The sequence below is a fragment of the Harpia harpyja genome, chromosome 1, assembly GCF_026419915.1.
Source record: "Harpia harpyja isolate bHarHar1 chromosome 1, bHarHar1 primary haplotype, whole genome shotgun sequence".
NCBI lineage: Eukaryota > Metazoa > Chordata > Aves > Accipitriformes > Accipitridae > Harpia > Harpia harpyja.
Genome location: NC_068940.1, coordinates 3,307,335 through 3,335,302, shown reverse-complemented (window position 1 = coordinate 3,335,302; position 27,968 = coordinate 3,307,335). Strand labels below are relative to the sequence as shown.

At 37.8% G+C, this 27,968-nt stretch overlaps 1 protein-coding gene across 1 annotated transcript in view; it reads left to right on the top strand.

Moving 5' to 3' along the window:
• Nucleotides 1-27,968, top strand: part of CTDP1 (CTD phosphatase subunit 1) — a 115,266-nt gene that overhangs the window by 51,438 nt on the left and 35,860 nt on the right. The window contains exons 11-12 of the mRNA XM_052802008.1: nt 1,652-1,817; nt 24,954-25,141. Of these exons, the coding sequence (XP_052657968.1) occupies nt 1,652-1,817; nt 24,954-25,141 (354 nt within the window). The remainder of the gene's footprint in view (nt 1-1,651; nt 1,818-24,953; nt 25,142-27,968) is intronic.

Here is a 27,968-nt window from a genome sequence, read left to right as displayed (position 1 = left end):
TTGTTGTTTTGGCTTCATGGGAAATTCCACTGTCCAGAAATGACAGACTGCGAAGGGGCACATTTCTGCTGTGTTGCCGAGTAGTGCTGAGCTGATGGGGGTCTTCTGCAGCAGATAGCGCAGTTCTGGGTAGCACAGCAATGGCTTGGCTCTCTTCCCCCACCACCCCAATTCAAAAAATGAATTCACATCTCTTGCACCTACCCATGGGATCTGAGAGAAGAGAGATGTGTATTTAGGAAAATGTGAGCCCTCGAAATGAGCTTCATGTGGCTTTCAGATTTCTTACATTCTGGGATTGAAGTACTGATGTAGAAAAAAATCTTGATGTTTAGATAACCTTCTTAAGAAGCTGTCAAGTTCATGAGAGGAGAAACGATTTTGTAGAACCTTACCTATGACTGGATTTACATAATTTAATAATGGCTTTTTTGGGTGGGGCTGCTGATCTAAAGCTGTTTTTTGAAAATCCAGGCTTGACGAGAAGCAGCCATCCTGCGCTGAAACTCTTGTCAGCGGAGACCACACTGTACCGTTTCTGAATTGCCACCACCCACAGAAACAGCTTGATGGTATCTCACCTGGTGGTTACAACTTGAAACGGCTTGTGATTTCAAATACAGTCACTTTTATACTTGCTTGTGGTAATCATTCCCCACACACGCAATCTTATGGCTAACATAAATAATTTGAGACCCCTAAGCTTTATGACCTGAGATCTTTGAATAGGATTCTGGGTGGTGCTGAGCTGCTGTAATGTGTTCCAGGAGGTTAGTGTGACAGCCCAATATTCGTAGTTAAACTGTATTGTGTAGCAGTTTTAGCTTCTACAAGTCTTTAGTGAAGTAATATTGACAGAAAAAAGTTACCCAAGAAAGGTAGAAGTCTCCTGCTGTTGTTCTAGATATAGTCTATCTTTTTATTACTATTATAATACAATTCCCATGAAGTTTTGATTATCTATTTTTATGAACATTTTGACATTCCTTTTTGTATCTGCATGTTCTGATTAAATACAGTAACTAACAAGGTAATACAATACAAAGAGAAAATGCTACCATATTTGAATACAGTAGCCAAAAAGAAATACGGTCTGTTCTGCGTCTTGTCCAGGCTTAGCATGTGGGAAATGTGTGAAGATTGAGGCACAGAAGTGAGCTTTCTACTTGCAAACATCTTGTCTGTAAGGTTGAGAAATAGAAAAGTATACTTTGAAACTCAAGAATACAAGCTTAACATAGGTGAGGAAAAATATATTAGCATGTAAGGCTTGTTTCCTGAATGATAAACATGTCAAGTGATGGACGAATTCCACTTGAGCACAAACCTTAAAGTATTTTAAGGGCAATGCACCTGCAGCTACTGAAGCTCTTGGCTTCAAGAAAGGCATGATGGTTACTTCATGTAAGAAGAGTGGGAAGGCAGGAGAGTGAGTACCTTGTTAAAGGTAGAATAAGAACTTAAGAAGCCATCAGGGTGAAAATAAAAGCAACCATTGGGAGACTTGATCTTTCCTCCATTGATGAATACAGAACCCTATTAAGCAAAGTTGTAGATATTCAGCAGTCATAAATTGTTTATAGGATTTTATTTCTAGAGAAGCCGTAAATCAAGTAAATCTTTCTTATGTGGGACCCCTGAAATTTTTCAGAGTTGTTCAACCACATCAGCAGCAGATGTTCGAAGAAGATGACCTACCAGCAAGTGAAAATGAAGAGCAGCCTGGTCCATCTAAGCGGAAACGCCAGCCAAGTATGTCTGAGACAATGCCCCTGTACACCCTATGTAAAGAGGATTTAGAGAGTATGGATAAAGAGGTGAGCTTAACTAATTCTGACAGGTTTCTAACATAATGATTGTTAGTTATGCATAATAGTTTAACTTCTGTTAAATTATGCATGTGTGTGAACTGACCTTGTATGCCACTACAGTAACTTCAGAGAAAAGCCATAGCAGAGTAAGAAGTACAGTTCAGGCTAAAAAGCAGTTATGTTTGGCAAAGCAAACTTGAATTAAGGAGTGGGAGTACTCTTGTGTGTAAATAGGCCTTTAAAGTAGAACTTCATTTATGCATGGCTTTGTCACATGAAACGTGTTATCACATTTGCTGTGTGTTTAACTTTGCCAGGTGTCCCTTTAAACTTTTTTTTTTTTTTTAAGTAAATCTTCAAATAATCTGGACAAAATCAGTGGTGGGATGAGAGAAGAGAGGTCTGTGGATGTAAAAGGCACAGGCTGTAGGCAAGATCAGAGAGCCAAAGGGGAGCGTGGAGCCTCATTATCTGTAGACATGTAATTGCGGTGCTGTTAAATCATAGCGATCATGGTTCTGCAGGTGAAGGGAGCTTTCTGTTAGAGAGTGAACTGTACTTTTTTCATACAAAAACACATTATTTGAAATTCATTGTGAACCTCTAGCAGCTTATCCTTGTGTGTGCTTTTTTTCAAATGAACCACCATCTTACATAATACTAAATGAGGAAAAAATATATGTAACTGCACACCGTGCTTTCATGAATTCCTTACACTGTGTGTGACTTTACTATAAAACCTAGCGACCCTGGAGCTTGAATTCATCTTTGAGCTTAGATCATTCACTGGGGTGGGGACAGGAGCGTAGAACTTCCTAGCTTCTGGCAGTAAGCTGATGACAAGGTTCTAGCTATAAGAGGCCTCGAGTTATCTTCAAAAAATATAATAAAAGTGTGAGAAGGAAACTGCATATTTCACCCAGGATAGAAAGAGTTTATGTATACGGCATAGCGTAATTTTGAGATATGCTGTTGCTAGAGAGGTCCTGGAGGAACTTTGAGCTGGTATTCTAGGGAAAGGTCCAATAACTTTCAACTGCTGTGGTGATCTAATCTGAATTTCAGATGAGTGCAAGCTTTTAACTGTACCCCGTAACTCTTGGAGTTGATGACTTGATTTCTTTTGCTTTTTTGTTCCAAAGTATTTTGTCCATTTGATCTCAGACTTTCACAAGAAATAGTATTTCTTCTTGTCGTGATGCCAGCCCCTGAATCCATCTGTCTCTTCCTTCTGTGTTGTCAGTGGTACTTAAAGCAAATTGTTGTTGTTATGGGTTGTTTTTGTGTACTAACATTTTTCTAATTGTATGGCTTTTGGAAAACATGTAATGAATTGCTGTTGCAGTGTGTGCACTGAGCCAAAAGAAAGTGTGCATGTTTTCCAGAATTACTGCATAAAGTATTTATTGTTCTGTTTTTAAAGATACTATTTAGGGACCTTGTTAAAAATCTGAATATTCTGGCACTGTTCATTTTGTGATCGATTGCTCTCTATGCTGCTACAGTTAAACCAAAGAAATTAAAGTTTTTTCTACCTATCCTACAAATATAAACAACTTACATTGCGATGATTAAATTATGCTTTTAATTAAGCTGCATCTTATGTTTGGAAACGAGACTACATGAACTTCAGAACAAATGAAGCCCAAATTCCAATGGATTTTTTTTTCATAGTTGACTTAGCTTTGGTTCCAGGAGTATGATTTGAGGTTATAGTTGCTGCCAAAAGGTTTTCCTTCCATCAGCCTCTGTTCCCACCCCTGTCTTTATTAAATTCACATTTCTTTGATCATGGGGCAGCTGAACCAGTAGAAACTCTTCACTTCAGTTTGTTGGGGGGAGAGGGGGGTGTTTTGCATTGGTTTGGTGGGGAACAGGGTTGGGAGTTTCTGGTATTATAGCTCCCCAACATGGTTTGATCAAGGATCAGACATTACCACTGAGACATGGAGAAGGGGGCACACAGGACATATATTGGGGAGGTTGAACTGGACACGGTAGTGCCAGCAGGTCGTCATCTCCTGGGAGCTGACTATAGAGACGGTCAAGGGAGACTAACCTTTGTGGACTAGCCTTGGGACTGCTGGCATCACCTTGGTAAAGATAATGTATTCATGTACAAGTAATGTAAGTAATAAAAGAGGATTATGTGGTGTTGTGTGGGAGTACACTTATGAAACAGAGGGAGGACGTGTGGTAACGTAGCCCATAAAATATAAAAGTTTAGTGGAGCATACAGAGGAGATTCTGCTGTCAGGAACATTATCAAATTAAGTGAAAATAAGCTTGATAAGCATTGCTGGTTGGTGCTCAGTTCACACTGGTGACACTGTGACTAGTTTAACTTCCACAGAAAGGTGATTGCCTGTATCTCATTCTTTATCAAAACATGTTAAAGGGTAAGAACCTTTCTGCAGTCATGTCACTAAGAGATGTGAAATTCCTGCTTTTTGCCACAAAAATGCTTTTGCTTCATTTGCATCTGTTCTAGTGGCTATGCCAGCTGCAAGATCTACAGCTGATTGCAGACCACCTTGGTGGGGTGATGGAGTCTGTTTCAGTCACGACAGTGATGTCTTGCTCCACAACTACCACACAACTACTACTAGCACTACAAGGGCTAGTGCTAAGACTGTTGGGGTTAGGAGTACCTGGTCCAAGAGGAGTGAAAGCAAGTTACAATGTGACTTTGCTGCAGTATAAGCTGACCCAAGTCTCAACTACTCTGTTCCTGCCCCTAAGCTGCTGTTGATAATCATGGGACCGTACAGCAAGCAAATTCAGGGAGCTGGTTTGGTCAGAAAAGATCACTTTCCAGGTTAATCTTCATCATTACCAGCTTCCTGAAATAACTCGCCGTTGCTGCTGCATGAGTGCTAGTGCCAGGAGCAGGCAGAAGATGCGAAGAGCTGGGAGTGAGCAGTGAAGGCGGAACTGCAGCCCTTTAGCTTTAAAACTGCATTCTCAGTATTTCTGCTGAATTCCCTGGCAAATTCGGATGAGGACTTTTACTAATCAAAAGGAGTCTTTTAGCTTTAGGCACTGTGATTTTTTTTTTTTTTTTTCAATGAAACAGGAAATTCAAGTGTTTATATATACTGTTTCTGTGGACATAACAAGCAATAAATAACTCCTTTGCACTTAACATTGAAAGGAAATCTTGCTTTTTCTTTGCAAAAATCTCTGAAAAGGCCACAGAGCCCCAAGCAATACAGAATTTGCGTGTAGTTTATACATGGGAGAGTTTTGTTAGAAGAATTGAGATGGAAGCCAATAAAGAGAATTTAATTATGCTTTATTCCCAAATTAAATCCCTTTCCATCCTTAACCTATTTAAACATCTGTTTGTTGCTTTTCCTAGTAAAAAAAACCAGTATCTGTTCCAATATTCCGTGGGGAAGAACTGCCATGGATAGGCATCTCTACTAAAATTTGATCTTGCATGGATTTTTACCTTCTCTTATTATTTTAGCTGTAGTTGTGCTATGGATACCAAATAAGTCAAACAAACTGAATAACATCCCAGCTATTGGGTTGTAGTTTAAGGTCACTTAGCCTTTTGTATCTTTTTCAGTGCCAAAGATCTGGGAGACCAGATCCAATGGTAGCTTCTTTTCCCTCTGACATGAGGGACTGTTTGAACTTTAGGGAAGTGCAAGAGCAAGAGTATTCAATGTAATAGGACTGCTGTTCAAAGGGCAATTGCCAAATCAGAGTAAGTGCATAAGGAATGGATCCCTACTTGGGAAATACAAAGCCTGCTAATGCTGCTGCCTCACAGCTGAGAGAATGTGTTCTTCCTTTCTTTTCTGTGCTAGCCAGACACAGAGGCTTTGCAACTGGCTGCTGCTGTTTCTCTGCTATGGCATGGTAAAGAGAAGCAGAATTGAATGCTGCCAGTTAAATTAGCTTGTTTAGAGTCATTTTTAAAGGCCTGGATAAATTTTTATTTCTAAATAACTGGTTATCTGATATATAACCTGCAAAAGCTTCCTCCATAAAAATGCTGTTTATATTGGATTGTATCTAGTATGCTGTAATCTTCATGGTATGTTGCTGGTCTCACGAAAGGGCAAGGATTGAAAACCATCTTTAAAGATGAGGTTTCCAAACAATTAAACACAGTCAGTAATAACTAACTAGAAATCTCTCTTGTCCGTAATACCTGTTCCAGGATGACTTTCGTTTTCTCAAAACCAACAATCTCGCTTCCAGGGAAGGTGTCTACTTTTCCTTTCATTGACTGCGTTGGAAAGTAACTGTTGCAGAAGCCTGTCCTGTAGGGAGAGCAAGCTGGGCTGTCTGCAGCAATTCCCGTCCCCGTGACAGCAGGGGTCCGCTTGCTCACTTGCTTGCTATAGAGGTACAGGACTGTTCATTGCGCGCTTTTGGTGCGGTTGTGGGGCATCATCGTCCTTCCCCGGGCTAGGTGGAAGCTGCTGACACTGCTGCCGGTCACTACAATGTTGTGCAGATCTGCTGTAGTTTACTGACAAAAACCAGAAAGTGGAATCCAGGCTTCAGATGACTCTATTTGTCTCCAGAAGTAAGGTTTATTAGCTAAAGCAAGTTGCGCAAAGGAAGTTAATGGCATACAAATCATGTGAAGACATACGTGTGTCTTTCCATTCATAATTGATTATGTCAGTACAGGGTGACGTGCAGTTCTCCCTCCCAGAGGTTACTCGTGGATCATCTTGTGAGGACATTTCTTCAGAATTCATTGAGAACTGCTCCTGTGAACTAGCGTATTGATTCCTTTCTGCACTGATACAATTACTTATATGTTTAAAGAAGGCCAGCAAAAATGCCCTATGATCAATATTTAATAAATTCTGTTAATCTTGCTGGTTTAGAAATTAGTTTTATTTCATTTAAGCTATTGTTAATTCCTTTTTATTAAGGATGGTTTTCTTCTGAATTTGTACTCCTAAATGATGTTTGGAGAGAACCTTACGCAACTAGGCTAGTGCCATGTACAGTTACCTAGTCAGGTTGATCTAATCTTAACGCTGTCGTGTCCTGTGTGCTATAAATAAGCTGTGTTTGTTTTTACATACTAATTGCTTCCTGATGGACCCTGACTTTGCTCTTCTGTAAAATTTATTCTTTCTTTGTGGATATCTGTTGCAGACCCACAAGGTGATTTTTAGCCCCGTGCATTGTGCTAACTTCTTTTAAAAATGTTTACTTGAATCAGCTTTGTATAATCTTAAAGATTTTCCCTTTTGTAAGCAGTCACGGTAGACTGGCAGTAACAGTAGAAGACAGACGGCCATAGGTACTCGTATCCGTCACTGTCAACACTTGCAGGACCAGTCTTGGGCAGATACCCAATATGGGCTTCACTGATGGGAAGCTCAAAAAGGAACTTCCAGGAAGGCAGTAAGATTTCGGTAAGGTTTAAGTAAGCTCAGTAAGGCAGAAAAATTTCTAATTACGTTTTGCAGTGCCTTCTCATCCAAGATGGCCTGGGATTACTAATGTCCTGGAACAGCTGTGCACACATAGTCTGCTTGTTGTAAGATCCTTACGCTTTTGTGTTTATTACCGTGTTTTTGTCAGGGCGTTTTAGAGTAGCATCTGTATCTTGTCAAGTGTCATCATCTCTGCCATCTAAGGTAAAATATTTTGCTGGTTTAAATGCCTGTCAGTTTGGGACTTGGGAGAGGGGAAGAGTGGGAGTGAATCTGATACTAGTCAGACCTCCATCCAGCTTTCCTAGCTCTCACTTCAGTGAAGCTGCAAAGATTCCTATCATCTGGCTGGATATGTACTTAGCAGCTGCAAAGCGACCAGATTGCAAAGCATGTTCTGTGCATCAGTGCGTTTAAGTGTACAGATTTTTCTTGAGTGGGAATTGCCTAATGAACTACTTTTGCATCAAAATGGTTCTGTTGATGTGGTATATATTCTGCACATTCTTTTCCTTTTAACTGATTTGGAATTTGTGCACCGTATATAAAGACTGAAATTACAACATTCTGCTTGTACATAAGGCTGTTTTGTCACTGCATTTTGCTTTCATCAAGCAGATTTATCCCTTAATTTCTGTTTTGTATTTTAAGTTAGTGGCTATACCGTGCAGTGAATTAAGAGGTGGTGTTTTTCTCCTTCAATTTAGTGAAAGCTATTGTCTCAGTAAGTGGTTAGCCTCTTGGTTAGTTTAAAAATACTAATTTAATGTGGGGGATGTGGTCTGTAGTGCAAAACAATAGCTGTCTGGGGCTCACTTGGACACTGCATTGCACATTAACAGTTCTTTGAATTTCCACAACTACATTTCTCATACAAAATTTCTTGTGCGACACCTTAATATGTAGCATGTCATAGATTGTACAGGTACTAGATTTGGTTAGCAGCCTCTTCTTATAAATTGTAGCCTTTTTTGAAGTTAAAAGAATGAGCCTGTGTGTACACTTGCTGTTGCCAGTGATCATCACCCAGGCACCTTGGCCCTTGGAAGTTATGAGGTCCGCTTTACGGTTATTAGACCGCTTCCACTCGAACTGAACGTTAAAAAAAAAATAATTTTTGAGGCAACTATTGGTGAAAGTATACATATGGAGAAGTATCAAAGGTAAACGCGCTACTCATGAGGGGGTAAGAGTCTGTATGAAGACAATTTGCCGGAACATCTTGTGGCGTAAGCAGACCTGAGGACACTGGGACTGGCCGGCCCAGGTCCGTTGCGGGCCTCGTCCCTCGTTCCTTATCTACGTCCCTCTTATCACCTTCCCTCACACGCCGGTCCCGCTGGCCCCTGTGCTCTGGCAGCTTCTCCCACACGGACGAGCGGGCAGCGTGGAAGCTGGAAAAAACTCCCAATTCGCCGGCCCCGTCGGCTTTTTATTTTCGGTGTGGAGTGCTTATTACGGAATGGCGTAACCCAGCAAGGCTGAATGTGTCGCTTGCTTTCTTCCACTCAGAGATTAGTTTTCCGGAGAGAAACGGTGAGCCTGTGGTGCTGGGAATGAGGGTGCTGGTTTATCTTCAGGGGGCAGTTGCTGTGGTGTGGTGTGGTGGCTGGCTGATGCACCAAGAAATGGTACTTTGTTTTGTAGTGAACGTAGCTTAAAGCTGTTGTAAAACAAGGAAACTTTTTACTGCTTTGCCCTGTTTAAGATTTTGACATTCATCCGTCTCTAATATGGTTAATAACACAGAAGTAATTGAACATTAAAATACTATAATGTTAAAGCAATTATTTTGCCCGTATCTCATCTGATTAGTAGAGAAAACTGCGTAAAGTTGTCCAGTGCTATTTTCAATAGTTTGGTGATGAGAATCAGCAGTGTAGAATTACAATATCAGTACAGTGGGATGGAGAGAGCAAAGACAAGCACTTAAAGGAAACTGGATATCAGTTGTTTGCTTCTGCCTTTCTTTGTTTTCCTTTGAAGAATTCATTTCCCACTGCAAAATGGAAACAAATCTAAAAAGTATCAATGCATCTCTATTTGTTTTTAATTACAGAAGATATAAATATATTTAAAAAAAAAAATTCAATATTGGTCACGTTTAAGTTGTAGGTAAATTATCCTGACCAGAAACATTGATGCTCTGGCTGAACTCTGACACTCTGAATTCAGCTAATTGAAAGAACACTAAAAGAAATGCAGTGAAGATAAGGCTAGTGAGATTGGAATGGTTTCTCATCATTGATATTTATCGGCAGACCATTTATCTATGCACTAATTACATAGAGCTGGTTATCTGCTAGTTTTTGTTTATTAAGAGGGCATCATGGTCCAAGCTTGCCCTAGCAGCTTTTTTAAGTGTTTGGAAAGAGTTTTTTATGTAATAACACATTTTACAAGGAGACAACTGATTACCAAAATAGAAAAAGGATTTTTATCTAATTTGATATCTTAAGTAGGCAATCAGTTTTGGACCACTTCTATTTTTCTACACCGGTTGCTTAGAAAACATTATTTAAGCACAGTTTCTGGTGTACTTGGACATCTTATTTTAATTTTAGATTTATTTTTAAGAATTTATATGCTATGAGGGAATACGGGAAACATATTGGAACTTTTTGACATTCAGATGGCACACTGCATAAAAATCTGCATTTTGTAGATAAAAAAGGAAACTACCAATATATGTTAGGATTAGTTTGATGGCACTCATGACAAGTTGTTAATTAAAAGGTGATATTATTATATAGAATTTTGTGCCAAATGAACACAATCAGTCAAATTCTTGGCTGGTCAGGCTATTGTTAGGAGGAAAAAAAAAAAGAAAATGTGAGATTGAGACTGATTAACTTTTATTATGCCCAGGTAATTTATCATGAGATAAGTACAAATGGTTGTGCTACAATAGATTATTAATGGGCTGCGCCAAAAGGACATCAACGAAAGAAGCAGCCATGCTTACTTCAGAGCTGACCTCTTTTTGAGGAATCTGATAAAATTTATAGTAATAAAATTGACTGCCTGCATTTTGTCTGGATTTCCCTGTTTATTCTATTGACAGTCCATCAAAGATTGATTTTATTTACTTGCCAACAAAGGTGCTTCTGCCATCTTACATATTCTTCATCCTTTTCTGATGCAATCAACAGTTGATCCAGATCCTCTGCCATTCTTCCAAAGAGGTTCTCAAAATTGTTTCATTGCAAGTAATCTTGAGTTTTTGGAAAAGTAGCTTCTTTTTATGTGTTGCTATCATTCTGCTAAGCATAGAGTAAAAATTATTATGCAAATAAGATTAAATCTAAGCTCTGTGTACTTGTTTCTGCAGATGATGAACAACTTCTTTGGCTTTTAAAGTATGCCTGGTTATATAGCAAATGCATTATTCTAATGTTATTCCATATGAAATGGAGAGTAGGTCTATAAAGCTTCCACCTCTAGAATGTAAAAAAGTGAAGGTTGGTTATTCTATAGGGAAGAAGTCTTTTCCATACATTCTGTTTGGTTTTTCTACCAGCACTGGTAGTGCATTAGGTATCTGCAGCCTTCTCTGCTTGGCCTTAGTGAAGAGAAGCTGTAAGCCCTTTTCAGCTGCTTGCTTGCTCACTGAAAATGCAGCAAAAGTTCTTTAAATAGAGTTCAATAACCTCATTTTAACATATATGCCTACCTCCATATGCGAAATCAAATGCAGCTAGGCTGTCAACGCTAATTGGCCACAGTTAAAAATGAGTTGTCTGAGCCATGTTAAACAATTTGCAAGCTGATCCCTAACATAATTCTGAGCAGCTGCACATAGGGCCTGATTGAGCCTCATCACAAGTCTAACATGTTTTTTACGTTTAAATTCGAGCTGATATTCTCCGTGATTGGTATTTAAAAGTCTCTGCTTGAGTCCTGGTCTAAGTCTGAACTGTTTCTTCATAACTATTTTTTTTGTTTTATTGAGATGCCCTGATACTTGCATTTCAACATAAGAATAAATACAGCTATGCAATATAGCATAATATATGTTAAGCGCTATGGAGAATCTTTACAAATACTTGCATAATGCTAGTCTGCTAGCAGATTTAATTTGTGTTTGGAATTCTAGGGTTATAAAAATGCAAGTTCATTTTGGTGACGTAAAGGCCAGGTTATTTCTAAATGCAGCATTGAATGACAGTTTGTACCATTACTCTTTAATCAGCTGCTCTTGATCAGTTATCATAAGGTGACTTATTTTTAAATTTAAACTATGCATAATTGTAATTGCTCGCTTTCAAGACAACTTCGAGATAAAATATCTTTCCTTTTGCTTTGGTAGTCTTCATTGTTGTCAGGCAGCAGCTTCAGGGAGCACTGAATATAGCCACTCAGCTCTGCCTCTGTGTGATAGTCCTACAGCTGCAAGTGTTCTAGCTCCTGTGTCAGCATCACTTAGAAGTATTTCCATTCCATGTACAACTTCAACAGAGATTATGAAAAGCTACAGAACTAGAGCCCCCTACTGATGTAAAAAATTCCCTGCTGCAATGCAGTCACAAAATGCATAATTACCCAAATGGCCATGCTGCTGTAACTTTTTCAAGTCTACAGCAGTAGTATTAATTTTAGATTTTGAGAGAATGTCATTGTTACTCTATATTGTTACGGGTTTTGTATATGAGCTTGCACTTTCTCTTTGCCAGGGTCACAGCTGTAGACATTAGTGTCTCTGTCACTCCTCGCAGCAAATATGATGATACTGCTTTCTCTGAGATGAACACAGACAACTGCCTATCTCAGATATTTTAGTGCTCCAACATCAAACTTGCTTCATCACAGAGGTATTGAGGACTGGATATAGCTGGCATACCGTGACACAGAGATCATATCAGAACCTGCATAGTATTCATCACCTTAATATTGAGCTTGTTGTAGAAACTGACCGCTCTTCAGCTGCCCGGCTTATCTTTCACTGTGTTTGGGATTGGGGTTTTTTTCTTTTTTCTTTTTTCTTTTTTTTTTTCCTTAACTTATTCCACATAGACAGTGCTCATTTCTTCACTACTTCACTTGAAAGTTGCATGCTTGATTGTAAGGAGTCTGTTTGCAGTCCCATTGCCCAGTTCAGCAGAAATAGTTTCAAAACTGGCCTGTCTTCACTGTCATCTTTAAATTTCTAGTAAAGCCAATACAGAAATAGTTTTCTCCAGTGCTCATTATTTGAGGTGGCTTTGTCAGCTTGAGCACATTGATAAATGTCTCTTGGCTCTTGTGATAATGAGACCAAACTAATCAGGCTTACTGAAGAGGGAAGTTCATTGACAACCAAGCAATGCTTCATGAAGCCATGAAGCTTTGTCTGGCAATGCTAATGCTAAACTTAGGTTAAAATTAGTAAGTCGTGGCAGATCCAAGCTGGCTCTGCTTATAGCTAGCTTGGATCAGGGTGGGTTTACTAGCTTGTTCATAGTAAGTGTGGATAAATCTATACTGAACACAGCACATCTGTGTTTATAGAGTGGTGCTGTTGAGCTAGTAAAGCCCTACTGTATCCCAATTCCTCTACACAGTGGTAGTTTAAGTTCCTTTGCAGCTGTGATACCTGCAGAAAGCCTGCACTTGCAGATAAATGAAAGCAGTTTTTTGCCTGTCTTTTGTTCTCACCTTCGTATTTTCGATTTCACTTAGTAGACTATGACTTCTGAACAGCTTTGTATGGTGCTGAACAAGAAGTTCAGGAGTTCAGCCTTTGAAATGGAAAAAACCTTATTTTTCTCCGAAATATGTATGTAGCAATGAATATTTATTCAGTCTAAGTGAAAGATACACTTTCAGTTAATCTTGGGATGGTAGAACCTAGCACTGTGCTAATAGAGTTGTTAAAACATCTGGTAACAAGCATTCATTGTGAGAAAGCTTTGAAACAGTTGAGATGCAAAAAAGATGGGGGTTTTTGTGTGCATATTGTGTGTACCAGAAACTCTTTGTTTATACTTGTATATGTCGTCTTTTTAGGGTGAGGATTATTTGGGCTCTCATATCTATTGGAGTAAAGTCCATAGTTGTGACTGTTATTCTACAAAGGCAATGTTTTCTGATCATGACACTGTTAAATAACAGACTGCATGTTTGGTTGCAGCATTTCAGCAGTTTGGTGTTTGTCTCAGCTGAAGCACATTAGAGCCTTAAATGTAATCTAAATAATCTGTAATTGAGGTTGAAGTGATTGGAAATTAGTTCAAATCAAGCTCCTTCCCACTCTTGAATTTCTTATGTTAATGGAATTACCAAATGGGTTAAGCCCTAAATGTTTCTCAGAAGTTTTCAAGGATAATATGCTAAGCGTACTTGCAGGTTGGCTACAGCATTAGCTAAAGCCTTTGGGGATGACTTGAAAGAAAATATGTAGATTAATATCCTGGTGCTTTTTTCATAAAAGCTGAGATTTTCTGTTTAGAAATGCAGGCTGCAAAAAACCTGTATCGCTTTTCATATTTAAAAAAAAAAAAAAGAAGGATTATTTTAAACCTCTTCTACCAGTTCAGCAGATGTTGCCAGATAAAATAGTGAGTATGCGGAGAGAGCTGTCCCATCCTCTTTTTAAAACCAATTGAACAGACAACAAGCTGGATTGATGGAGGAAACCTGCCCACACCTGTTCAAAGCTGCCTCTGCGTGTCAAGAAAAATAATATCAATGGGGTCAGAGTGGCAGTGAGTTTTAGCACTTTATCCTAGTCTTTGTTATCTAGAAATAACATTGCTTTTTAGGTTTGAGCAATCAATATACTATCCTCTACAAAATGCTCATGAAGGTAAACAGCATAATAGATGTGTTCAGCATCTATGGATTTTTCTTTTTTTTTTGTTGTTTTTAAGTGGAACTTCACGAGAGCAGGTGCTGTCAAGAGGGCACTTGAATATATTTTGATGATCAAAAGAATTGTTGTAAAATGAAGCTTATGTCCAAAGAAAACTTGCTCTGATTGGAAGCAATATGAGTAGACTAAATATTTTTTTTTTTGTGCTAAGTGATTTGTACCCAAATATCTATTCTTTTTTTATAACATAAATAATATAAAACCAGATTAGGAGCTCAGAAATTATACAATTCCTTGATACTAACATACTGATACTGTGCTGCCCTCAGCACTTCATTAGTGTCTTGCTACAGATGTCTCCCCTTGGCAGTGAAATGTGTCAGAAAAGATCACTCAAAGTGTAGGCCCTGTGCCCTCTAAAATTGCCATGTGTCATTTTTAATAGTATGTTAAGATTTCTAACTTAATATGTCAGTGGTATTTTGTGATGGTATTTAAACACCTTTTGCAAATGTTCTTTCATTAGCAAATTAGATTAGTTTATGTTCAAAAAAAAAATAATCTTGATCACTGGACTGTTTGTGCATGTCTCTTGCTAAATCTCTAGGAATAAGAAGAAAGTTATGATGGCTTCTGGCAAAACTGTGCTTCAGTTACTAGCCAGACTGACAGCTCTTAGGAGAGACTAGCAAAACTGTAAAACAGAGCTGCTTCTTGCTGCATATCAGCAAAATATACTTTTTTTTAAAGTAGAGAGGATGGCTTTGAGAACAAACAGTATCATGATACTGTCTTGTTTTAAAACAAGGGTGAGCAGTACTCCCATAAACTGTTACAACTTTTTAACCTATTGCTATAAAGGTTTACAAGGTGGGAGCTATCCTGATACATGTTTGCAGCAGGCTGAAATCCCTGAAGTGTCCACCTGTGTTACTTTTTTTGTTTAACAGGTATGGACGCTTCTGGTCTTTACCAGGCCTTTTTGTTGGCTGGGACAAAATCACATTGATGTTAGTCTTTGTTCATTTTACACACCTGAAAGATAATTTCTGTGGATTAAAGATCATTGAAGGTCTGTTCGTATAAGAATTTTCTCCTTGTGCCTTTCCCTTCCCTCTGTGAGTTTGTGTACATTAGTATTCCATTTGTATAGCATCAACAGACTCTCTAGGTTTTCCAGTCTGGATATTTAGATAGTGCTTTTCTCTACAAAAAGAGCGTAACAGAATTTGACTACAACAGACTATTATCTGTGGATTCACTCACTAGCTTGTTCCTTTAAGGTGAAGGTTTGTCTAAGGTGAGATCAGGACACCTAGTGAAGCGTGGCACTTAAACTTGAGCATGCAGCTCGAGTTTTTGTTCCATTGCAGATATTTTGGTTTTGTTTTTTAAGATTTACAGGTGTGGAAAAACTTGAAAGATTGCCCAGTGACACAAGCTTTACTATCCATAAGAGAATCTGCTGATAGTGCCAGTAAGCAGCAATAGTAGCAGATGGTTCGGTTCACCTGTTTATGAAATGCTATATTGGCCACGAAAGAGCATATGTTAATACTTTTAACATTACTTTTCCAAGTCATCGGTCTGTTTCCTGTTGCAGACTTCCACTATTCAGGTTGTGGCTACACATTTAAGAGAGATGCTTATCCAAAGTCTATTCCCTGTGGTTTGTTGCTGCTGTCAGGTACTGTTACAGCATGGGTGTTTGTGTAGACATAAAATGAAGTGGGACAGGGAACTAGTGTAGCTAAACAATAACCCAGCTTAAAAAGGTAGTCGGAGATAATTAAGCTGTTACTGTCACTGAGATGTTGTTTATCGAGCAATGAGATAGTTTTGTTGCACATAGACCAATCTAGCAGCAGGATGCTGAAGGTGGCAGTCCTCCTTCCTTCTTGTTTCTGCTCATCTTGCAAGACCAGGAAACCTTGCAGTTAAATTTAAACCTACCCCCTATTTGTTGAAGGTGTACTCATTCATGTTCTGCTTGATGCTGGGCAGTGTTACGCAGAGTCGAAATGCTGTTCTTGTTTTTCAGTGGTTCCCATCAAGTCTATCCTGCTGGATAGGTGAACAGCTGTATTCTGGCCATAGATGTTGTGGTAATTTTGATTTTATTCTCAGACTTCACCATTTAAAAAAAATAAAAATTACAACGTAGATTTACAGGCCTATTACTATTTAATGAACTTTTGGCAGAGGGTTTCTTTTGAAAACAGAATAAAAGAAAGGAAGATTAGAGGTATGGATGGCTTTATAATTGGATAAAATCATAGCTTCCAGGCTGCAGCGATGTCAGTGACTCAGGAAGTCTTTGGAGAAATCATCGCATTATCTCCGGTGAGACATTTTCTCTTTAGAGACTGAATTAAAAAAAATCATTGTGAATTTTACAATTGGTAACTTTTAGTCCATGTGAATTTATTTTATATTTCAGAAATTGGTAGTCAGCAACGGGCTTTTTTTCCTCTTTGCAACATCACGAAGTGTTACTAATTTAATTGAAGAAAGCAATTTTCCTTATAGTAATAATAGTGTTAATGTTTTAGAGGGACTGCCCAGAATCTGTAAGTCAGCACTTGAGGCACCCTAATTACCAAAGACAGACTTGACCTTATGTTTCTTTTAGCTCTTTCAAGTATTTGTCCTAAAGATCTCAAGAATGTTTATGAAGTTTCTACTCAAATCTAGGCACTGCTTTCTAGATGGGAAAACCAAAGATATTGAGAACCTCTAAATGGCATTCTTCGAAGGATTAACAGTCTCACTCGATCATAAGCAAGGATACAGGATTGTTATTGGTGTTGCATTTTAATAACAATATCGGTATGTAACCTCTAAGTGACACTTTATTTCATTCCTAGTCTAAGTATTAACTGCAGTAGTAAAACTCGAATGTAGTGAATTGTACAGTTGCAGTCACGGTTACCTTACCTTTTCAATTGCAAAAGTTAAGTGGTCAAATTAATATAGGCAACCTGTTTAGTTCGTCTGGTTTTCTCCCCCGCAGTATCTGCCTTTTAGGAGCACACTATGTTGTCCAAGGCCGCAATTAAAATGCGTGCTGGCTTTATAGCCAGTGCTGTGCAGCAGTGTTGTGTACTACGGGTACCGGGACTGGCGTTTGCCACTGTTCGTTCCCCGGCAGGGTCCCAGTGCAGCCTCCAGGGACTGTCAGTGGGACCTCCGTAAGTAACTTCCATGTGGTGTTTTTAAATTGCTGTTTTTCAAATCTGAGCATAGCAGCTGTGCTCAGCGTAGAGTGAAGGCTTAAAGGTTTTTCTTCTCGCATAATTGCTTTTCATCCTAAAACTTGTAGGTCTTTACCATAGGCTGCTAATATTTCTATGTGCTATTCAATAACAGTAGATGAGCAGAATTCCAGACCGCAAGTGCCAAGAAGCACGCGTTACAGGTTTGGTTTTGCTCTCATTCCAAAGGCCCGACTTCTAATATGACTCAGAAATCTATTCACTGCCTGAACTAAAAAAAGCTATCCATGGATAATGCCCCTTCACAGAGGAAAAAAGCAATCACCTCCCACTCAAAAATATACCATAAGATATTTAGAAAAGCAAGGTGTATTTTAAATAATAAATTCTGAGAATGAAGATCTCTTATTCTGGGACTTCTGCTGCTGAGGAACAAAGCGGTAGTGTCTTTGATTATTTCATTAATACTGTTGTATTACAAAAACACAGTAAGATGTTTTAATGATTCTTTACTTGCTAATGAAGAAACTACTGGTTGGGGGGGTTGTTTTGGGTTGGTGGGGGTTTTTTTGGGGGGGGGGTCTTTGCTGAAAGGTAAAGAGAAACAAACAAAAAAGTGTGTTTATGAATCAAAGAACAAGAATAATTAAATACAGTAGATGGTAAAAATTATGAAGAAAAAGTAAGTTCCCTTATTTTGAAACTAATTGGGTGTTCTGAAAGCTTCTGATAAAACCATTTGTAAACCATTAAAAACAGATTCTACTTTGGTTTTTTGTTATTCACAGTGTGAATAACTGGTTGGTTGTAGTCATTAAGATAAATTCACTTGACTTCAGGTATTTTTTTTTCTCTTCCTATAAAAAGTTTGTTTGCTTTTGGAATTTCAGTGGAACTCTGTATTTAGGTACAACTACGTTTTCTTTACACTTTGGTGTTGATACTGCTTCTTTTTTGCTCTTTGGCTTCACTAGAAATGAAAAAGATTTTATAGGTATATTGCTGAACTCAGCCCCTTTTGTCAGGGATACAATGTAACACAAATCAGGTGCCTTTTAAAAGATACCTAAAAACTAGATTAAGGCTGTATTTGGTAGAAGACAACATTGAAATAGGCAGCCATCGTAGAAACTTTAATCTGACATACAAAGTTGCTTAACTAACACCTGATCTTGCTTAAGTTTTGCATACGGGTAAAGTCTGTACTATGCTGGTTAGCATAGAACCAAGCAGGATTTGAAATTAAAGATGACTGCCTGCAAAAGTTAAATGACCCTGTGCTTGACTTTCTGCCGTGTGCTCAGGAAGGTGCTTTGTCAGTCCCGTCACGGCCTCTTGCTCTTCTTGGCAAACGTGCTTTTTTGTGTGTGCCAAGGGGTTGAACTTTCCAAGTCAGTTGCACGAATCTCACTTCTCCTACCCTGCTCTTGATAAACCTTTCCTTGCTTTACCAAATGCCTAGTGTATGATTTGAGGAGCCTGAGGAAAGAGAGGAGAAGCATTTGTGAAAGTGCTATAACAATAACGTGTCAGGTCATCGTATGCTGTGTCAGTGTCGGCAGCTAGGCAGCCTTGCTTGAACCTGTTGAAGAACATTGCTTCTTTTAAAGAGAGTTCTCATTCTTACCTTCTTTGACTGTGATACTTAGCCAGTGAAATATTCTCAGTGACCCACGCTGCCATGGGACAGCGTGTGGCTTGTTTGCAGGTTCAGAAGCATTGCTTCCAAATCACACGTGCCTTTCGGCTGGTGTCGCATCTTCCAGGGCTGCAGCACGGTGGTAGAGCACTATCGGGTGACCTCTTGTAAGCTGGGTTATGGGAAGATAACTGCACCTTCTTTAGAGTTATCAGTACTGTATTAATTCCTGCTAACTACTTAATAATGTGAAGTTAGTAAAGTTTTTACAATATTATTTCCATTTATTTTGCCACTGCCAGAACAGTTTTGTTTTCATACCTCTGTGCTGGAAGGTTAGGAAGTTCAGTGCACAGCTCCAGGAAGATGGAGCCACCACTCTCTCTGATTTGATTTGCAATTTAATACCATTGTTCACTGTTAATTTCACAGGCTCAGAAGTGCTTTTTAATTTGTAATTTTTAATGTCACTTTTCCCATCTACTCTTTCTTTGACTTCTCGTTTTACTGCTGTGTTAAAGTTCCTGAAATTAGTCTGCTGATTTCTCTAACATTTCATGTAAAATATGTGCAAAAACTCCCCTGATCTACTAAAAAGCAATAGTTTGGGACAAAGCAGAAAGGAATGTTGGAAGTGGAGACAGGGGTAAAGGTGATAGGATCAAATACAGAATTATGGGAGCTTATAAAAGCAAGCTCTCTGTCCTCTAGGGAAACTGTTCATATTCCACAAACAGCACGCCCACCGGTTCTGCTGGAGAAACAATAAATTACATGGAAGAGCATCTTTTGGCAGCATTGCTAAGGCACCACAAAGGAATTCGGATGTTAGCAGCATTTGGAAAGTGCCCATGTTTCAGGGACAGCTTTCTAATGTAGATGTGGCTTAAGATACTTCAGAAGTAATTGAGGATAGAATTAAAAAGCACTGTCTTTCATCTTCTCTGCCTGTTTATGGGCAGAGTTTATGTTCTCTGCACATTTACTTGATAATTTTTAAAATACATGCAGTATATTTACAACCTTGAGCAGTTTGTGTCCTGCAGTTTAGAAGTAACCTGTAAGACCAAAACACTAGCTTTTTACTTTTCTTTTTTAATAACAAATAATAAATCTTCATATACGTCATGCAAATGTGTAGGAGGTCAGTCCCAAAATATGTTTTAGTAAAAAGAGAAAATGTCAAGCAAAACCAGCCCCAAACACTGAACTGTTTTGGTTCTTAGGAACAGTTTTGAGCACACTGGGATTTCAGGATGTCAGCAATGTATTTAAGTATATTTAAAAAGGTGTGGTATGCATTTCACGATGAATTTTTTCAAGACTACTAGCCAATTACATTTCAAGTAATTGTACACATACAGTTTGAGATACGCATTAAAAGAAGTCAGTATTGATCGTGTTTACAATGTAGGTATATCATCCTGACCAGAAACACTGAGAGTCAGACTTACTCAGCTAATTGAAAGAATACTAAAAGAAATGCAGTGCAGATAAAGCTAGTGGAATTTGAATTGACATGTGAAACATCTATTTGCCTTTTTTAGTCTGATATTTCTTTGCAGAGCATCAATTTACTCACTAATTGGATAGAGCTGGTGGTCTGATAGCTTTTATGTTTAATAACTACTAAGAGGGCATCATGGTCCCTGGCACCAGACATGGCAGCATTTTGAAGTATTTGTAAAGAGTAGGTTGAGGTAATACCATGTTTTACATGGAGATAACCTGCAATTACTGGTGTACTTGGCCATCTAATTTTCATTCAGAGTTATTTTTATGAAAAGTATGCCATGGGGGGGATATAAAGTACATGTGGAAACCTTTTGGCACATTCAGATGGCAGATTATATTGGTATCTGCAAGTTCTTCCTAAGATGCAATGTATTCAACACAATCTCAAATATGTGCTTAGGAGACACCAGCTTTATGCTGAAAATGCAGTTGATTTTTATCTGTGCTTACTGTCAATACCAGTTCAATTGTTTCCATTGCTAACAATGAACAGTCATTTTTGTGGCAGTGGAAACAAACCTAAAGAACTCTTTGTAAATACTTGGTTTTCCCAGAACTTGTGCAATCAATTGGAGCAAAAGTATAATTGGTCTTTTGGGAAAGACTGGAGGGCGGGGGGCGGAATGTGTGTCTTCCATGCAAAACTGGAGAAAAAAATGAACAGCTGTCCATCAAACCTATTCTTTTTGTAGAATTTTCTGTAATTCCAGTGAATAATTGATTCAGAGCATTCTACCACTTTTAGCAGAGATCATTTAAGTAGTTACACATGTTGTCCTGTTGCTGTCTAAGGTAGTTAGTTTCTCAGTTCTGTTAAAACCTGAATTTTTAAATACTTGCTAGTTTAAAAACAAGAATTAAAGTTTATTCATAGCTCCTTTTTTTTTTAATACATAGTTTACATTACTGCATATATAATTGCTTCTTCCAAAAATGTAAAGCATCATGATAGGTCTCTGTCACATCCATAATGCTGTCCCAAAACATTGCCTTTAAATTGTGTTTGTAACAAATTGGGGCTGCTGCTGACAGTTTCTTTTTTGGTGTTTTCTCAGAGTCTTGATTAATTTTGAATGTGTAAACTCAACTTCTAGAGTGAGAACATTTTCCAGCTGACCTGGTTTGTTAATACTACAGAAGGTTTTGCCTTTCTCTTTAACAAAGCTTTAGGTACTTTACAGCTCATAATCGGAGAATATAAGACTGAAAATCTCATTGCTCTTTGGTCTTTACATTTTGTCTGCATGAGTGTATGCTGTGTTCCTCCTAAATGAGAAATAAAATAGCTTTGTCAGCTGAGGACTTTTTCTAGCTTTTATAATCGGGTGTTTAAAGGAATTGTCAGACTTTTCATTCTCTTGTTAAATGGAACAATTTGTCGTCTTCAAGGGATGAATAATTTTTCTTTTTCAGTGTTAATCATTCTTGCTGTGTTATAAAAGTCTTAGTATTTTAAAGGTAGCTGCTATGGTAGTGTTTAAGCAGTAAACATCCTCTCACTGTATCTTATCAGTAAGATTTGGTATTAGCTGGCATTTTCTTCTGAAGTGTTATGTGGTCTATTTGTATTAATCATATAAAATCTAATGTTATAAGCAGAAGTTGTAGTTGGTACATCAGTATCTGTCTTGATCTAAACCAGATTGAAAGATTCCACTGTTCTTTTAAGCTTTTTTATTTATTTAAAGTTAGTGATGTGTCTAGATAGATAGGTGCTACTTAAATTTTAATATGCTTTTTTTACCTATTAATTTGTTCAAGTGAAGGGCTTAAATCTCACTGCCTCAATGAAAACAGTTTGTTTTCCATTTCTTCTGAGAATTCTGGAAGATGAATATGGTAATCTTTATATTTTTCAGCACGATTTGCAATTTAGTCTATAGTTAGGCAAGAATCCATATTTTGGGTGCCTTTCTAGTTAAAGTGGTTTGTAAGGACCATCCCACATTAATTGTTTTCACATGCAATGATTTTCAAAATCTGCTGTATTTCTATGATTTATACATACATTTTAAATACCCTTCCACAGAAATGGGACATGTTATCTGTACAAGTAACTTAGTAATTCTAATATTAAATGGCATTCCAAACTTCAAAAGAATAATGTCATGTTTGTGCAGAATGAAAGAAAAAAAGACATGGCAATAACTAGACTGCTAGTCCGTCAAAACTGTTCACACAAAGTAGATTTTAAAAGACTATGAAAGTTCAGTTTGTGAGAGACATCTGTAACACTGAATGTTTATCAACCTAACTTTGTCCTTTGAAAACCTTAACATATTTTGTAGTGAGAACGTAGTTTTAAACATACGACTTTCTGGAAAAGCATTGCTTTTGGAACGAAAGAATAATTTTAAAGACTTTTAAAGACTTGCTGGAAGGGAGTTGTTAGAGCTGTAGATCTGTGCCACCACTTGGCTGTCAATTGCTGGCCATGTTGGGTACAGTATCTTCTAACAAAGCGATTACAGGCATGGTGTTCCTGCCATCCCATCCCAAACTGTAATACTTAAAACACCTGACACTTTCTGCATGTTCTGCACACACCAAAAAATCCCTACCCTGTCTACTTTCCACACTTTTACCAGGCTCACTGTTGGCTTATCTCTAGCCATCTTGTCAGTCTCCCTGACCCTGGATTGCGTTCTGTGATTCTTATTTTCCACACGTATGAAAACTTCTGGTCATGGGAAAAGTATTTTTGGACTAATGTAATTTGATTTGATGCAGCAGTTCCTACAGTTTCTACCTGAAACTGTCATCTGTGTTTAGATGCACTAAGCTGGTATGTGGTTCCTTTTTTGTTATGGTCTCTTTACAGCTTTCACAGTGAAAGAGCTGGACATCAGACAGCAATGGTTCAGGCAGTAAAAATGGACCAAGACAAGGGCCAATGGAAAAACAGCTTAAATTGTAGATCTAAGAAGCTTTCAAGTTACTTTTCATTTTGTATACAAGTCACTCCATCCAAGGATAGTATAGCCTGGATTTTTAAATCCAGTTTTAAAGCTTGAGTTGTAGAACTCTGAAACAATTTCATATTTAAATATATTGTTTTTCACAAGTATACTTTGTAACAAAAAGTCCTTGCTTTCCCTTGTGCTGGCAAGTCTCCTCAAAATTATTATTTTAGGATGTTTTGAAGTACTTTGTACCTTTTTTTTTTTTCTTTTTCATTATTATTTTTATTCCTTCTACGTCATTGTTCTTTTGCAACAACATAGATTGGTAGAGTCCTCAGTGGAAAGTAGCACAAGATTAGGAAGAAAAATTATTTGCCACTACCATCAAACAGGAATAGCTGAGAGAGGCTTGTAGAAAGATAATAAATCCCCCAAATCCATCTGTTTAGCAGAGGCAGCTTTGACTTTCCTTCCATGCATGTCAAGGTAAACAAAGAAATTAGAGGTGCATTTATGAAGGACCAGATATAAGTGACTTTCTTATAGCTTTCTTCCAGCGTTTCAGATTATCAGTGTAAAAGCAGTGGATAAGCAGTATAAAATCTTTTGGTCCATGTTCATATCCAGAGTTTTTCTTCTTGATAAAGCAGATGTGGCATTAGTGAGAACAGAGAGCAGTTGTAAAGCATATTTTAACTTGGGCTGAGATAAGCTGCTTTTAGGAAAAATTCTTAAATACAGTAGAGAAATACTCTCACATGGCTTCTTTCCATGTCCTCTGCCATTCACAAAAATAGAGAGACCGTGGGATCTTCACCTATGTTTTCTCATGTTTTTCATCTCTTTCTGAGGGTTGAATGCCGACTCAAAGAGAATATAACCTTTTGAAGCTCAGCAGGGTAGCTCGTGAGTTTGATTTGCTTTTAATGATGGTTTCAGCAGCTCCAGACCTGTCAGAGAAAATTAGCATGTTCTTAGAGGAGTATCAAATCCCATGCTAACTTTTCAGAAGCAAAGGCCAAGCAACTATTTAATGAAATGTGTAAACGTTTTGATAGATTTGCCTTTATTCATTAGCATAAGCAGACAATCTGGTTAGAATGGGGTTCTGCATGTTCTGTTCCATTCATACTGTATTATTTAGGAATACACTTCTTTAAAGTTACATATCTATCAAGGAATACCTGTAAATATAAGAATACTTATTAGCTAGAAATTTTAATATGCCTTGCCCAAGTGATTCGATATGTTACAATGGTATAAAGTATGTATAGTATAAACTATATGCTATCATATGTTACAATAGTATAAAAAAGTCTATCCCTTTAATTTCATAAGACAGCACTTTTTCAGTTTCTCGCTTACAGCTGTTCATGTTATAATAGAGTGCAAACACCTCCAAATGTGACTATGATGTATGTGAGTATGTATATCTATCTTAAGTTAAACATAGACTAATTATATTCAATTTGAATAGAATATTTTGAGAGCTGTTACAGAAACTGCGTTGAAGACATTTGGGCTTAATCTGAACTTTCACAAAGAAGGTCAAGGAAAGTTGAAGCATATTCTTAATGATTATTTAAGAGCAATCCAATAATTATGAAAGATTGATTATAGAATAGTCTGTTAGAAGGTACACTGACTCTCCACTCTTTGGCAGGTGGATGACATCTTAGGAGAAGGCAGTGATGAAAGTGACAGTGAAAAAAAAAAGCCAGAAGAGGAGGGTGAAAAACCTCAGATGAGTGCAACAGAGACTCCAGGAATGAAAACAGATCAAAGACCTGGATCATCATCGTCATCATCATCATTGTCAAGTGAAAGAAGCTTAACGGGCAGTGTACCCAGGTATGAGTTTTTTAAATGTAAAAAGAAGTGTTAATGATGTTTCATTGTGTTTGTGCACTATTCAGCATGCTTTTTGACAATGCATTCTTCATGTCATTGTTAACCTCTGTATGTAGGTAACTTTTTTTTTTGGTAACTCTGTGAAATTGTCACGCTTACCTCTGCAATGTTTTGGGATTGATTAAAGGAAATGGTCATAGTAAATTTTTGTTGAGAACCAGGATATCGCCTGTTTTGAAAGAACTGAAGGCTGCTGAACTGCGTTTATTTTAAAGTAGTCTTGATCCTGAGCCAGATACACAACAATGTCCTCTACAGTGTTACTTAAAGTAAAATAAAACATGGTTTTGGAAAGCTATGTTTTTTCATCCTGAATTTTTGAGGTGCTTTTATATGGGACATTCATAAAAATGAGGTTGTTGAGATGGTTTTCTGCTTAGAAAGAAATTTAAACTTGCTAGTGTCTTCTGCAAAAATTATTTTAGTGTCCCAGCATTGACTATTGGATGACTATCAACCAATTTGCTAGTAAACTAGAACTTGATAAACTAAGTGCTTATTTTAAATATGTTAAGGAATGGTTCTCAATCTGCAGCCTTTTAATAGCTTTTAAGCCGAACAATAGAAGGAGAACAATATAAGATGGAGATTATAACAGTTTTAATTTAGAATTGCTGGAATCATCATCCTGTAACACAAAGTGCTAAAAGTGCAAACGTGACTCAGATGTGTGTTGTAGCTTCTTTCTGCTCTCATAACTGGACTCTGTTCTCAGTCATAAGAATTTAAGCTCCAATAGTTTTTCCTTAATGGAGGATAATGTAAGTAGTAGGACTTAAGCGACTTATTTACATTATTTTAACTTCTGTGGTCTTTCTTCTAGTGCACAGAGAATGTATAAGAGAATTGGCAAAAACCACCACAGAATGCAATATATAAATATTCATGAGGAGATTTTGACAGGGGTAGCAAGGTTGCTGTGTGTCAGGGGTTTATTGGAGAAAAAGCTACATGGGAAGCTTGCACAGGCCTTTTAGTTCATTGTGGGTATCTCTAATCATTGAGCATCTTCAGAAAAATGTTAGTCTAAAAGGTATGAGAATTTAATCTCTCTCAAATAGCTAGAAGAAAAAGTCCCTCCTAAATGAAGTTTGGAAGAGGAAGGGCAAGCCAGTGATGAATACTTTTAGAATACCATTTGAAGCAGCAAGGCATGGTGGTGGCATGTCACTGTTAACATCACAGTATTAGGATGAATTTTGTTGTGTAGAAAATGCACCAAGTTCTGAAAAACAAAAGGCAAAAATAATTGTATAAAGAAATATTGCTTAGGGTTATTGCTAAATACTAGTCCCCGTGTATGGTTTACGATAGAGCAAGTACGTTCGTAATTAACTTTTGCTCCATATAGGAAAGTTCGTAAGTAAGCTTGGCAATACTTCTGCTCTCAGAAGCCATGTAGAGGTAGCCATGTTGTTGCTAGAATAAAGTCTTTGAGCAGCTTCTTAAGTAACTTTTCTATTTTTGACCTTTCTACCTCTTGAGAGTTTCCCTGTCAGTTTGTTAAATTGCATCCAGGATTGAACCTGAATGGAGTGCTGGAAAACATATTCACAAAGTGCTGACCCAGTGTCTGCTAGGCAGGAAATTCTGCATGATAGATAGAAAGGAGCCTCCGCCCATCATCCTCATTCCATTTTAAGTTTGAAGTTTTAAACTGATGTTTTTGTGGTCAGTCAGTGTTGTATGTGCTAAAGAGATACCGTACCAGACGGGTAATGCAAGAACAGTTGTTAAACAGCAGGATTGAAATCTCCAGGAGCTAAATCCACTCTAACACAAATACTAGCTACAGTTTCTGAGGGCCACGTTTCTAAAAGTTAAGTGCTATACAAGCATATACGTCCCAACAAGATCTGAAGTTTCCGTTCTGAAAATTGGAGTCTTTGCGGTGTTAGGAGCATAATGAGGCTGAAATTGTATTTAATAATTTTCAATTATTTCTGCTCCCTCATATAGCCTGAAGTCATGAGTTATTTGTTACCATGAACACCATCACCTCTTGGCACATTAAGAAAACAGACGCTTTGTATTCTAAAGGCCAGTCACAACTATTCATTATGTAAATCCACCCTGGACCAGCTGTTTAAATCATTATTTTGCAACTTGTTATGGTCACCCTGATGTCCATATTTTAGTTATTAATGTTTCTGGAAAAGAAAAGATGAACAAGAGGAAGGCAGTCCAAATATAATCCAGTACTCTCCTGTTCTGGCTCAGCTCATTCTTAGCAGAGATGAGGCCAGCAGAGACAGTAGCTTCCTGGTAAGCAATGCTCCGTTGCTCCATTACACCTTTCCAGTAGTTACTGACACTGGAACCATAGCACTTAGGAATCTAGCACTTCTGTTTAATGTTAGTCCTCAGTCTTGAAATCTACAGCATACCATGATCATTTCTCTGGTTGGTGCCACTTCTCAAATTCTCATGGATGGAGAAAAAAAAAATCTTTGAGAAATCTGATAGCTACTAGGGGAGGGGAAATGCAGCATCTTTCCTACATCCATTTACTTTTATGACTTTTGGTAGCTACCATGCAGGTAGGTTGCAATTGGACAGCCACGAGATGTTTTAAAATCCTAGCTGCTTATGCAACTTAATAAAATGCTTGCCTTTATCTCACAAGTGTCATGTTAAAAGGGTACTGCATAGACCAAACAATGAGTGCGAGTTTCATACTGTGTAAAAAGATGAAATAGAAATTAGTAAATTAAAAAAAAAGTTGTTTATACTATTCACATTTGATCAGCCTCTTGTGATTATGACC